Genomic DNA, 13012 nt, shown 5'->3' on the forward strand with positions numbered 1-13012 from the left:
TCCATGCCAGGATTCTCCTGTTTATGCATAGTTGGGATGGCAAGCTACTTCACTACCTTTTTCTTTATTCCTCAACCCCCAAAGTATTAATTTTAGTTAAAAAACAGAGGATGTAGGCTAGCCATCACAGCATTTTATTGAGTTATTAAAGATGACAGCACAGCGGAATCCCTTGTGGTAGTGTTATAGCTTCCGGTATGCCAATGGCAATATGAAAAGTACCATGAATCCCAAAGGTAATTTTCTTAAAATCAAGAGCAAGCAGAGGAGAAATAGCACAAGAATTGGCTCATATCCAAGCAGACAGAACACTACTACCAAGAAAACTTTGCCATCCATCCATCCTTCCATATGAATGACAGCAAGTGTGATGGGCAGGTATACTGATCAGGCTCAGAAGAACTTGTGAATACAGCTGTTGAGAAGAGCAAGCATAAAGGCATCTGGATATTTATCATTCAGTCTTTCCAGTTCAGATTTGTCATCTGTTTTAGAAGTATCTATGGTGCTTGGAGATGGAGAATGCAACAGAAACAAATAATGAATGTTCTAGTCTGCAAAATTTTATTAAGCAACAGCTGGACAATTCTTACAACTCCAAATCATCAAGGAAAAATAGGGCAATCAGTCCATCTCTCACTCATGTAGACAGTAAAGAATCTGGACAAACCACATTATTATAGGGAAACCAACAATGCTTTCTAGGCACCTCCTGCATAATCTATTACACAAGATACATAAAAGGAGAGGCAGATCAGGGTAAGTTTTTAAGTACAATGGAAACTAGGTTCTGGATGGTATACTGAGGAAGCAAAAAAAAAAAAAAAAAAAGAGAAGAAAGTCAGATTCCAAAAAATATATTTAAAAAACAGTGTAGCTGTGTAAAAGTACACATATGGTCTACCAAGTTTTCAAAAAGCTTTAAAAAAAACATGCTGGGCTTGCTAGCTTAAGAATGCACGCACCTGCATGACTACATGTTCATTAAATTAAAAAAAAAAAAAAAGGAAAAAAATCCAAAATCATGTTCAAAGTTATAGTACCAAAGTAATGCATTTATAAACAAATGCAACTCCTCTACTTTTTCAGGAAACACTACAGTGCCTTTTCAATCAAATGCATCCCCATGCTATTCCACAACACTATATATTTTATCTACAATAAGCAACAAGATCTTGAACACACATACCCTCCCCCAAACACACAACACACAAAAAGGAAAAGGGAAGAGAAGAAAATGCAGAAATTGTGAAGAAAAAAAAAACCTAAAGGCAAAACATATATCAAGCAAACAAAAGAAATGAAGGAAAATTACAAAGTTCTGAACAAATAGGTTGGAACAACATAGGTGGGAATTACAAGCCAAGCACTATTCTGATGAAATACTAGAAACTCAGGTGTCTGCACACTGTTCAAAAATGTTTCTCTTTTATTATTAATCTTAATTCATATTATTAGAACCAACCATCTACGTGGCCAGTAAGATAAACATCCCACAAATAGACAACATTTGTCAGGATTCAGAACTGCTGCATCAGATTTTATTTTTAAATTTATAGTAACGTGAATTGGAGAGCAAGGATTAGGATTAAACAGGCAGGCTTTAATATAATACCAACCAATTTTTTCATTGCACACTCTGGATAGGTAAGTATTCGATGTTCTCATTTATTTATTTTTTAATCTCACAAAGTCATGCTGTTTTGATCCTGCAATCAATTCTCTATCAGCAAACCTGTGTACTGCATAGTGCTCCAAAACAATAAGTTCACCCTGGAGCAGCAATTTCTCAGTATGGATCCATTTGCAACAACAAAAGTTGAAAGGTGTGGTTTTTAATTTTCCTAAGAACTGCTTCACTGAATCCTCTTTATTTGGTTAATTATTTTTGTCTTAAAAATCTCATTTCTAGATGCAGCAAAAAACAGCCCAAAGAAATTTTCTCTTGATACATCTTCAGAGATCTCAGGCAACATGCAAAGCTTAGAGTCTTAATCTTAAAACTTCTCTGCAGGATTTTTTAGAAGAAAATTAAATAAATATGATGATAAAATCATTCATTTAGACCATTGTTCATAAATGGTAATTAACTTTATTCCTTCTAGAATGATGCATGTAAGTTCCAATCCTGCAAGAGGGCCTGTAGTGCATACCTGCAGACTACTGAAGTTAGTAAGACTCTAAATCGGTATTTGCTGATGGAGGATTGTACTTGTCTTGGAGGCGAAGGGACTTCAAAACAGAAAAATCCGTCTACCAGGATTTTTTTGTTTCCTTCAACAGTATGATAATATTTTATCATCTCTTACACTGGAAAAATCATGGTATTAACCTCTAAATAGCATAAATAGCTTGCTCTCCTGTAATGGAATCCTAGAAATGAGAAAAATGGCAAAATTCTGAATGACTACCCTGTGGCCAGGATTTTACGTCTGGCATTCTTTGGGGGGGGGGGGGGGGATAGCTGGAACTGTGAAAATAGTTGTAGGCTAATGCTTTACAAATCATTCTTACTTTATAATCACACAGTAAGGGGAAAGTACATTTTGGGTCAGATTCTATTCTCTCATGTATCTTGATGTAGCCAAGTAATGAGACTAGAACTTGGCCCTTCGTTAGCATGCCACCCAAATGACTGGTCTGTGACTAATCTACATGACAGATTCACTGGTCTGGAGTGATTTGGGCTCTGCAGAAATGTGCCATGTCCAAACAGTGCTACTTTCCCCTTTCAATCAAATCAGTTTTAGCACATGTTGCTTCCTTCAGATGAGGATTTAAACTGTTGCTGACAGATAAGAGGGCACCAAGATGACATAGGATCACTCATATGAGGCTGCAAAAAACAAACACACAGAAATTGTCTGAGGCAATGATCAGCCAAGCTCATGAATTTATAGGAAGTTTTTGAGAGGATACTAAAGACACTTCAAGGAAAGCCTGGACCTATGGAGAGTCTAGACGGAAGGCTTCAACAAAGTTGGATATCTTGTCTGACACCTTTACACCATTACGTATCTTCATAAAAACATAGAACAAAACTGGAGAAATGTGGAACTATTTCACTGTTTTTGCACCACAGAAAGTTTAACTGAGATGAGCTTGTGTGCAGATCTACTACCATAAAACTGATGCTCAGGCTGGTCATGGCACATGTTACTGGTACATCTAGAACTGAGTGCAAAATTATTAACATGGCAATTCTCTTTTGCCCTCTTTCACTCCCCCCACCTTCCCATAGTTTCTTGTAACATTGCAGAAACATGATATTCCTACCAAACAATTCCGCTGTTTCAAGATACAATCCACCACTCCATGCATAGCCCACTTTACACAAGGCTTTAAATATCAGTTTCTAGACTCTCTTAGGACAGATATTTTGAGGATAACAGACATTTTTAAATCGATCAGGTTCTCCTCTGTGTCCCTTCACAATTTCAGTGGAGCAGATTCTGTCTGCAAATGGCCATCATGGACACCAGCTGGCATTGGAGCATTCCCTGCACAGAGCTATCACAGCCAAACCCTGCAACAGCTGCCTACCAGTTGTGCAGCAGGACCAGAAGCAACAGTGGAGTAGTGCTCCGCCAGGTCTCCAATGGAGGAACTCAAAGAGACTACAGTTGCTGCAAGCAGTGTCAGGGCGTAGCTCTGTATCAGAGCTGTATCAGCTCTGTACGGTGCTAGCTCAGGTATCAGAAGCTCTGTGGCTTTGTTAAAACCAGCTGAACCCTGCTGAAAAAGGTGTGTATTGTCTGAGCAGAGCACAAGGCATCTACAGCTACACTATTCCTAGGGCCTCAGCTAGCTCATCCCAAGCTGGTTTGGGTATCTCTGCGTTGCACTGCATCTCACCATTGCCAAATGCCCTACTAAACTATGCAAAGAGCTTCTTAAAACTGAGCCTATCTTATACCCTCTTTCATATCTCAAGAGAACACACTGTACTAAGAAGAAGGAAAGCAAATCAAGCTTTGTATTTTTAAAACCATCCCCAACTGAAATATATAGTTAGAAACAGAGGAGGAAAATAGACAGTAGGGAAAGACAGACTTCTGCAGGTCCCAAAGAGGTCACCTACACTTTTTGTAATCTACACAGTCCTCCATAGCAAACTCACTGCTTTCAGCTGCCAGTATTTTTGCCTGCCTGCATTACGAAATTTTGCATACTATTCAGCAAAAACAAGTCTTCCTATATGCATTCTTAACTTCTTGCAGCAAAAGATACTGCTAGCAAACAATTACTTACAAAGATGCTCTTTAAATATAAATAAGAAGGTGTATACAACTCACTGATACATAGTAATAAAATAGTTCCTAAGTCACTTATTACATTAAGCAAGATAAATAATTTGTCTTTTGGACATTAACAGGAAATCTGCATTAAATTATATTTTAAAAAATCACTCAAAATTCCCTCAAAAAACAAACAAACAACAAAAAACCCATAAAACCCCTAGACTGTCACAATTATTGCACAACTGAAAGAAAAAAAGCTTTGGAAAACCATATTTAACTACCGGAAATGACTGTGTCTATAAAAAAATTATTTATTTCTGAACACTCTGCTACATTCTTCCTGGAAGAATTTAGTTATCTATCTACAGAAAACTTGGGTTTTTCTACTTAACTATAAAATGCAAAATTTTTGTTTTGGCTGAATGCAACAGCAATCTTCAGGATTAAAGTGATATTATTTTGTGGGGGGGGGGGGTTAAAGTTTTTTCTCATATTTTATCCCAATGAAAAATAAAAGAACTGTCACTCATTTTTGTATAATTTAGGATCCAGTTCCACTCTCGGTTATCGACCTAATTCCCACTACTTTCATTACAATTCTACATATTTGAGATTAAAGTATACCTCTAATACAGGATATTCTCTGTGTCACTAAAAACTTCAAGTAAAGGGACTCTGTCAATATATTTCCAAATAGAATATTTTATCCATAATACTTCCTGACAAGTAAATGAGAAGGATGTTGGAAATGACATTTATTTATGATACTTATCACTTGTGCTTTCTTGGGGCAGAGACCAGTCTCTTTCTATGCCAGGGTTCTTTGTAAACACCACCAGAACAATGCAATCATGACCCTGGCCAATGAAACCAAATTACTAACTCTGCTATTTGTTATGTCTGGTTCCATTTTGTGGTTCTCCTACATTAGCATAAAACCGCTGATAATTGGCAAAAATTTGGTTATGAACCAACTGAAGAGGTATACTGTTCCCTGGAAGGTTAAAGAAACTGCACATGAAAGTCTTCCTATTTTGATTAGTTCAGAAAAACATACACGTAGGGGACCTTGTTTCATGAAATAGCAATTTTTGGCTTAAAACTACAGGCAATGTGTTCCTTCCTGCTGAAGATTTCTAATAAGTGACTGAATGGCCCTTCTTTCAGAAAGAAAGAAACCCACGATATGTTTCTGGTCTTATGGTGTTCAGTGTACACCTGTGAACTAGGGTACGACTGCTCAGCACGGACCTTTGGGCAGAGAAGGACTCTAATCAGGCAACTTTCCTCCTTGGGTGTTGAAATCAGTGGACTGAGAATTCGATCTAACATTCTGCACAGCATATAACTCCGTACGGACAAAGGGCCCAATATTGCTTCCTCTGCAAGAATCAAAGGCAGAAATTCCTATTCATTTTAAAGGGAACAGGACCAAATCGGTTTGAGTTCCTCTGTCCCACACGCAGTAAGTATGAAGTCACTCAAAGAAACTACTGAATAGATGATGCATGTGAGAAGGAACACAAATGGGTTCAGATAACTGAAGAAATTCAACAAAAATTAATTAACAAAAGCAAACAGCAATCTCTTAAATGCCAAGGCAGATGTGGTGCCTGACCACTTGCACATACAAGGAAAAGCTGCTGAGCTGGTACAATAGAGGCATTGTACCATCTACCTCCTCCTCTCCTTCCTTCCTGCCTCTACTCCCTCTCTCCAAGGAAACCATCTTGCAGACTGTTCTTTTTGGACTCACATTGCTGGAAGTTGCCTGTAGATGATCTGCCTCATCATTCCTCTTTGCAACTCCCTGAAACTCCTCTCTGACTAGCATTATTCTCTCTGCACTGTATGGCTTTAGAAGCCTCAGCTGAGGCAGAGGTTATTAGCGCACTGCATTTTGATAACCTCTACTACTGTGGGTCCTGTTGTATGTGATGTGTTCCTCTAGAATGAATCAAGTGTAACACATTTGCCTTACTGTTAGGATTAAAAAAAAACAAAAAAGGAAAAGACAGAAAATCACACCTATCTATTTTAAGTTACACAGGGTTTTTCTAGTAAAAAGTTAAACTGCAGATGAAAAGCAAAGGCAAAGCAGCCACCTCAACCATCATTTCCTTCTCAGTGTGCTCTCACTTCAAAGGAGTGATTTCTGAAGGAAATCTGCAGTTACACTTTATAATCTAATGTCCAAATGATAACATGAATAATTAAGGTTTTTGTGTATTACTGGGGAAACTACTTCCATATTAAAACATATCCCATAGCAAAATGCAGACAAGGAGGAAAGAGAAAGCAAATAAATATATGCACACCAAATGGACAACACAAACACTCTTCTATGCAAGCAATCCTTCTGAAATGCTCAAGAGGTCAGGATGTCTACTAGAAAAATCTGCAGACAGAAACAGTCATGCTACTGTTAAAAAGCCCTCCCCCATTTAAACTTTGGCTTCCCACTCCTATTTGGAGTGCTATATTCTCAAATTACAATCGCAGACAGAGTACTCAAGTAGCAAGGTGATAAAAATGATGATTCTGTCCAATTTTTCCTTCTTCTTTTAACTCAGTTTTTTTCCAGTCAGTCATGATGTGAAATTGCTTCCTGTAGTGACCTGCTATACTCCTGTCTCCTTCCCCATTCAAGCACTGACATAATGTTGTGGAACTCGATTCCTATTGATTCCCAAGAAGACTGAACACACTAGGCCCATTTCATTCACTCAGAAGAGTTTGTTTTTAAAATGTAAACACATTTAAAAGAGGAACGTGTATTGGCCTGGCCTATGAGGTACACCTGATCACAATGTACCTCACCCAACTATAGTCCAAATCAAAGAATACTGCTGACCAATATGGGCAAAGAAGCAAGGCCCACAATTCTTTCCTTCCCTATTTTCTGTCACCTACTGAAACATGTTTATCCCCAGTAACAGCACACGAAACAAGCAGACATCAACTTCTTTGATACACTGGGTTTTGAAATCACCTAAAGGTAACAGTTTTATCTTCTGAATAATACATCATTATTTATAAATTAAACATTGACCTACATAAGCCTCCCTGGTACATGTGGTGCTCAGTTATTATCAGAGATCAGAGAAGAAACACGTGTCTTCAAGTATTATAGCTTCTTTTTTTCCTTTTTTTGCTGCTATCATTGATGTAGTAGTAGTAGTAGTAGTAGTAGTAGTAGTAGTAGTAGTACAAACTGGACCAGAAAAAAAGTTATGTTCCCTGTTTTAAAAAGAACAGCATGATATAAGGCAGTCTATCAAAAAGAACAGTCTTTTTAATCCCCCTATGAGCTTACATCAGCTATTGTAGCAAACACAGCAGAATCACCACAACAAGCCAAAAGCCACACTTCTCCATGTAACACTGAATGGCTCTCAACCCTTCACTCTTTCTGAAACCCAGCAAAATGTTTTTAAAAAAAACCTGAAAACAAACAAATGAATGAACAAAACAGAAAACAGCCCCCCCCACCCTCCACCCCACGACTGATTAGAGTTAATGCCCTTGTTCTGGGCACCAAAAGACTTTTCCAGTTTTACTGCCTTCTTCGTTCCCAGGCACCTCTGCGCACCTAAAGCAGGCTGCCCTAACATTTTCCGGTTTGGACTTTACGAGAAGGTTTTGTTAACATTTTCCTCTCTCCAGTCTCTGTTTGTTCATTTGAGGCGTTGAGTCACATTAGCCAGAGCAACAGCAAAGGCTTGCACTGCAGAAAACGGATACTGAAAGTCCAAAATGTAAGCATTGCCATCAATTCTTCCAAACTGCATCACCTGGGAAGCAGGGGAAGAGGGGGAGGGAAGAAAAAAAAGAACAAGGTCAAAAGAAGTGAATCACAGAAAAGAAACCAGAAAAGGGTAAAGAGTGAAACATTTTTGCTACTTTGTCAGAATACCTCTGTTAATTATGCCAAATTAATATGAATGGGGCTATTCACAGAATGAGGTATGATGCCAGAGAAGAATGAGAGCATTGTGTTTGGCTTAAAATATTTGACTCTAGAGAGCAAACAGAGCTTTAAAATATGTTAGACTTTATACAACATTGGTGTGAGCAGACTGTCATCAACGTCTTCAACAGATGTGGGTCACACCTGAATCCCGAATCATTCTTCCTGCACAAAAATACCATTCCCTCCCCTGGAGAGATCCTATCATCCTCCTATCAGGAAAACAGTTTTTGTTTTCAAAGGAAGCAACTTTCACGGGAGGGGAATAACCAATCTCCTGACTACAGCATCTCATACGCAGTAAGCTGTATTTTCTTGGCAGCTCTGTTTTCTTCTGCATAAGCTTCACTAGCACATAATTACACTGATAATGAATGGACAAAAGGGCAGTAGGAGCTGTTTGAAACGCAAAGCAAGGCCAGTCAGGTTGTTCTTTGTTGTTCTGCAGGGAACACCTGAAGTCTGGCCTATTCTGAGTGTTTTTCCATTTGCTTAATCAGAAGCCCAGATCATTTTTTTGTCTACTGTAAAGTTTCTTGAGCTAGAATGGAGGCTGCCTGTGCAAGTGGAGTCGGGCTTTTGCTCTACCATCAACAAAGCTTATGATCAGGGGGACTTTACACAGCTGTCCATGGCCATGTATCCATAGACACCTAACTAAAGATGAAACGGTATAAATGGCACTTACCACTGACCTTTTAATGAGCTGTTGTCATAGATTAAAAGAAACAAGAGACTACCACTGATCGGGCACATTGGATACCTAAGACATCTAACTCCTGAGTTAAATCAGTAGGAGTTGTGAGCCTTGATGTCTTTATTAATCAAAAATGACTCACAGAGATGGTACGGATAAACTCGGAATTAAACTTAGGTCTCCTGAGTCTCAGTCCAGTATCCTGCTGATTGAAGCCAGTAAATAGCCTGGCTTTGGTGTAGTAACGCCCAGCTCAGGCCAGTGTGAGAGAGCCTTAAACATTCTGATTTTCTGAAACATCCATAGACTCCTCTATCCATCGGATGTTCAGAAGCAGCCTGTGAGCACCTTGTTCTGGGGGAGGGTCAGAGCTCCTTTAGGATTAAGAGCCAGCCCCAGTGGCCTGGTTACCCATGAGGGGAGATTTTGGCCTGGAAGGAACTTAATTCCCTATCATCTCTATCTTAGCTGTCTGCTGACTGGAGTGTATGCCTGGCTAACCTTTGTAACCTTCATGGGAATTGTGGGTATTTATTCAACCAGCTATTGTCCATGATTGCTGACTCCAAGTGCAACTACAGTTGGGGAAATTTGTTTTTTCCCCCACTCGCTTTATTACAAAAAGCACTTACCTTCAGAAGTGAGAGCTAGTGAGATTAAAGGATGCCCTTTTTCCTGGGTCTGACAAAAGATACATTTTGTAAGACAAAAGATACATTTTGTACATTTACTTTACAAGTGAACTTAAACCTTACTTCTGAATCTAGATCTTTGACCGCTGGTTTTTATCAATTACTTTCTGTAGCAAAGTTTACTCAAAGAGCAACTAATACAATCTGGAAGCACACTGCAGAGTGAGAAGGGCTGAGTGGATTTCTGGCATAGATTTTCCTCCCACCACCCACCCACCCTACCCAGGCAGCTTGCTGCTGCCCTCCTACCTGTCGTCCTTCCAGCTCAATTTGGAAGTTTTTTGCAGACTCTTGGGTCACCCGCCCTCCAAAGTCCAGCTGATACACTTGTGTTGCCTCATTCCACAAAGGTTGCTTGTTGGCCATCACGTACACAAAGCCCTGGCTCCCCAGTCGTCCATCCTCCTTTTCATTGGCCTTCCGGCACTTGAATTCATCCAGCTCGCTAGCTGTCCTCAAATTCCTTTTGGTTTTCCATCCCTTTTTGCTGCCCTGACTCTGGTTCATCAGTTCATCCCCACTGATAAAAAGCTCTGGCTCACTCTCTGAACTATCCTGAAATTCATTTGTCTTGTTCAACTTCTTGGACTTTAGCTGGTCTTTCTGGCTCTTGACTTTCTTCTTCTCCCTTCCCAGCCTAGGGCTGGATATTAGTGAATTGAAGTCAGTTAGCGTCCTTGCCTCCTTTTTGACCTTGCCCTCAGTGATAGCTTGCACATTTCCTTCCTCAGCTCGGCTGTCCAGACGCTTCCGGTTCTTCTTGCCAAATTTGTCTGTCCTTTGAGGAACAGGGCTTTCTGTCAAGGAGAGCACCTCCTGAAAGGTGTCTGCTGTTTCCACCAGTACCTCTGTGCCCACGTGACCCTGAAGCTCTGCTGCCGGGGGGGACAAAACCGGCTTCTCCACCACAAGGAGTGGCTTCGGGGGCAAAGTACCTTGGGGATTTGGTACAGGTGGGCATGCACTGTAGGAGCTCCACGGGTGCAAGGCTATCGGCGGCAGCTGTAAACTAGAGCAAGTGCTACTTCCTGGATACATGGGTGGCAAAGGGCAATAGGAGAGGCTAGATGGATAACCTGGCTGAAGCACAATCGTTGGCTCCTGCTGTGCAAACTGTGTTGGGGCCAGAGCTTCTTTGGGGGAGCAGAGGGGCTGCATTCCCGGAAGAGGAGGGGCACTGTAGCTTCCTGGATAAGGTACTCCAACCCCATAACTCGTCTGGAACGTGGCAGTGGGACTGGTTGGAGACTTAGGGGAAACAAATGGCACTCGAGACATATCCAAATGCTGAGTTTGACCAATCATGGGAGGAGTGGGTTTTAGAGGGTTGGGCACTGAGCTCTGAGATGTCCTTTCCTGAGGAACCCATATCTCTTCACTCACCATAGGGTCCCACTGGTATGGTGGTGGCCGTTTTACACCAATGGCAGCCTCTGTCAAAGCCACTGGGACATGCCGTATTGACTTCTCCACTGGGCAGTGCTGAGAAAGGGCCTCATCCTCTGTGAAGGCAGAGTTGATATAATCTGCCCGGTCACGGGAATTATCAGGTGGGCTCAGCAAGCTGTAAGAAGATTGGGAGGCCAGAGGCGAAGTACTGACAGAGTGAGCAATGACAGAGCTATGCTGGGAGCTACTCCCCGTGCTTAGGTCAGGTCTCAGACCACTAACACTGGAAGTGCTGCTACTAGTATTGGCATTAGCTATGTTCCCCACACCACCAGCGCTTGTGTTGTTGCTGCCATTGCCACTGCTGCTACTGCTGCTGCACTGGCTGCAGGTGTACAAAGCTGTGGGTGCTCTCTGCTGGTACTGCGCTGTCACAACGTTGCTCTTGGCTTTTGGGGGAAGCTGCAAAGTGGCTCGTTGACTGTCAACCAGCTGAGCCATTTTCAGAGCTGCCTCTCTACTGTTCCTCCGCAGAGTAGCATGAATAATGGTGCTGTCCAGCCTTTGTGTGATGCTTCGGCCCTGTGACAGCTGGCTGGCAATTTCAGGGTAAGGTGGCGGATCCCCAGTTGGGATGGAGTAACGAGGGACAGTGAGCCTGTTCAGGGTTGCGCTCGAACAGGGCTGCTGAATCTTCTTCTCAGTCGCTGTAATCCGCAGTGTGGCCGAGCTGCCGGGCCCTGGCAGGGTGTAGGTGTTCTGGGCACAGAGCATCCTGGTGCGAGGTCGGCACACCTCCTCCACGTTCCCACTGCTGTCAAACGTAGTGATGCGCTCGTACCCAAGGGGGGTCTGATAGTGTCCTGCCGGGTAAAGGGAAAACTCTCCCTTTTTCAGGCAGAGATCCATCGGCGGCTGCGGGGGGCCAGGCGGGGGCTGTGGGGCTGCCGTTGGCGCGGCGGGGATGGTGCCAGGGTAGGGCGGTGGTGGGTTCATCTTGTTGAGCTGCACCTCCTGCGTCATGCCAAACGCCACGGTGTCCCCTTCCACCAGCGGCTGCACCGGTCGCGGGGGCTTGGCCTTCGGCAGGTGCTCGTGGTCGCGGTCACCGCGGTCTCGGTGGTCGGCGGGCCCTGGGGGTGGCAGGGCGAGCGATGGCGGCGGCCCCGGGGCGGTGCGACCCACCTCGATGCCCCCAAAGATCACCTGCCCGGGGCTAGGGAAGCGGCCCGGGGCGGCAAAGGGTCCTGCCCCCTCGCCACTTGCCTCTGCCGGCGGATTGGTCAGCACGTCCAGCTGCACGTTCTGATTGGCCAGCAGCGACTGGACCAGGCCGATGCTCTGCGTAGGGGACATGGCCTGGGCTGAGCTGTGGATGGGGGCGATGGGGATGTTCACTGTGCACGGTGGGCTGCTCTCAGGGACGCCGGGCGCGCCGGGCACTGCAACAAATGACACATCCTGTCACATGCTGTAAACCACCCCGGCCCCAAAGCCCCGCCTCGACGCTGTCCCTAGAGGTTTCTAGCACGGGGAGTGGCTGGCACCCATCATGCCACTCGGCCTCCCACCTGCAGCACCAAAGGACTGCGGTGAGGGCGAGCACAGTGAGGGATGAGCCTTTGCAAACTGCAGCTTTTACACAATGCGCTAAGATAAAGAATTTTTTTTTGCAGTAGTACTCCACATATGTTTTGTTTTTCTTCAGTGTTTGCAAAAGACATTCAGGTTACTAACAATGTGTAAATGGAAAATTTCATGGCAGCATTTCACATAGTTCATAGATTGGAGGAAAAATTGTTTTCTAAACTAGTTACAAGAAAAATCACTACACAGCTTTTGTACTTTGTCATTCCACTTTAACTTTTTAAACTACCTGCTTATCTTTATGCACTTGCTTACGTGCTCTGCTGCATTAGGATGGGCTGCTATCTTGTCTTCAAATCAATTGTTCAGACATTAGTTTGAGTAACTAAGCCAGCCTAACTCCACGGATTCTCATTGCAAAATACCTATGTATATC

The 13012-nt window shown here is 42.7% G+C and overlaps 1 protein-coding gene across 4 annotated transcripts in view; it reads right to left on the reverse strand.

Annotated features, from left to right (window-relative positions):
* Positions 1 to 541: 541 nt before the first annotated feature.
* The window catches only part of TULP4 (TUB like protein 4), a 167758-nt gene continuing 155287 nt past the window's right edge, over positions 542 to 13012 (reverse strand). For all 4 annotated transcript variants that reach the window (XM_064509097.1, XM_064509094.1, XM_064509095.1 and 1 more), the window contains 2 exons: positions 9850 to 12431; positions 542 to 8035 (listed from right to left, as the gene is read on the reverse strand). In XM_064509097.1, coding sequence (XP_064365167.1) covers positions 7919 to 8035; positions 9850 to 12431 — 2699 coding nt within the window. In that variant the 3' untranslated portion in view covers positions 542 to 7918. The remainder of the gene's footprint in view (positions 8036 to 9849; positions 12432 to 13012) is intronic.

The sequence above is a fragment of the Dromaius novaehollandiae genome, chromosome 3 (assembly GCF_036370855.1).
Source record: "Dromaius novaehollandiae isolate bDroNov1 chromosome 3, bDroNov1.hap1, whole genome shotgun sequence".
Classification (NCBI taxonomy): Eukaryota; Metazoa; Chordata; class Aves; order Casuariiformes; family Dromaiidae; genus Dromaius; species Dromaius novaehollandiae.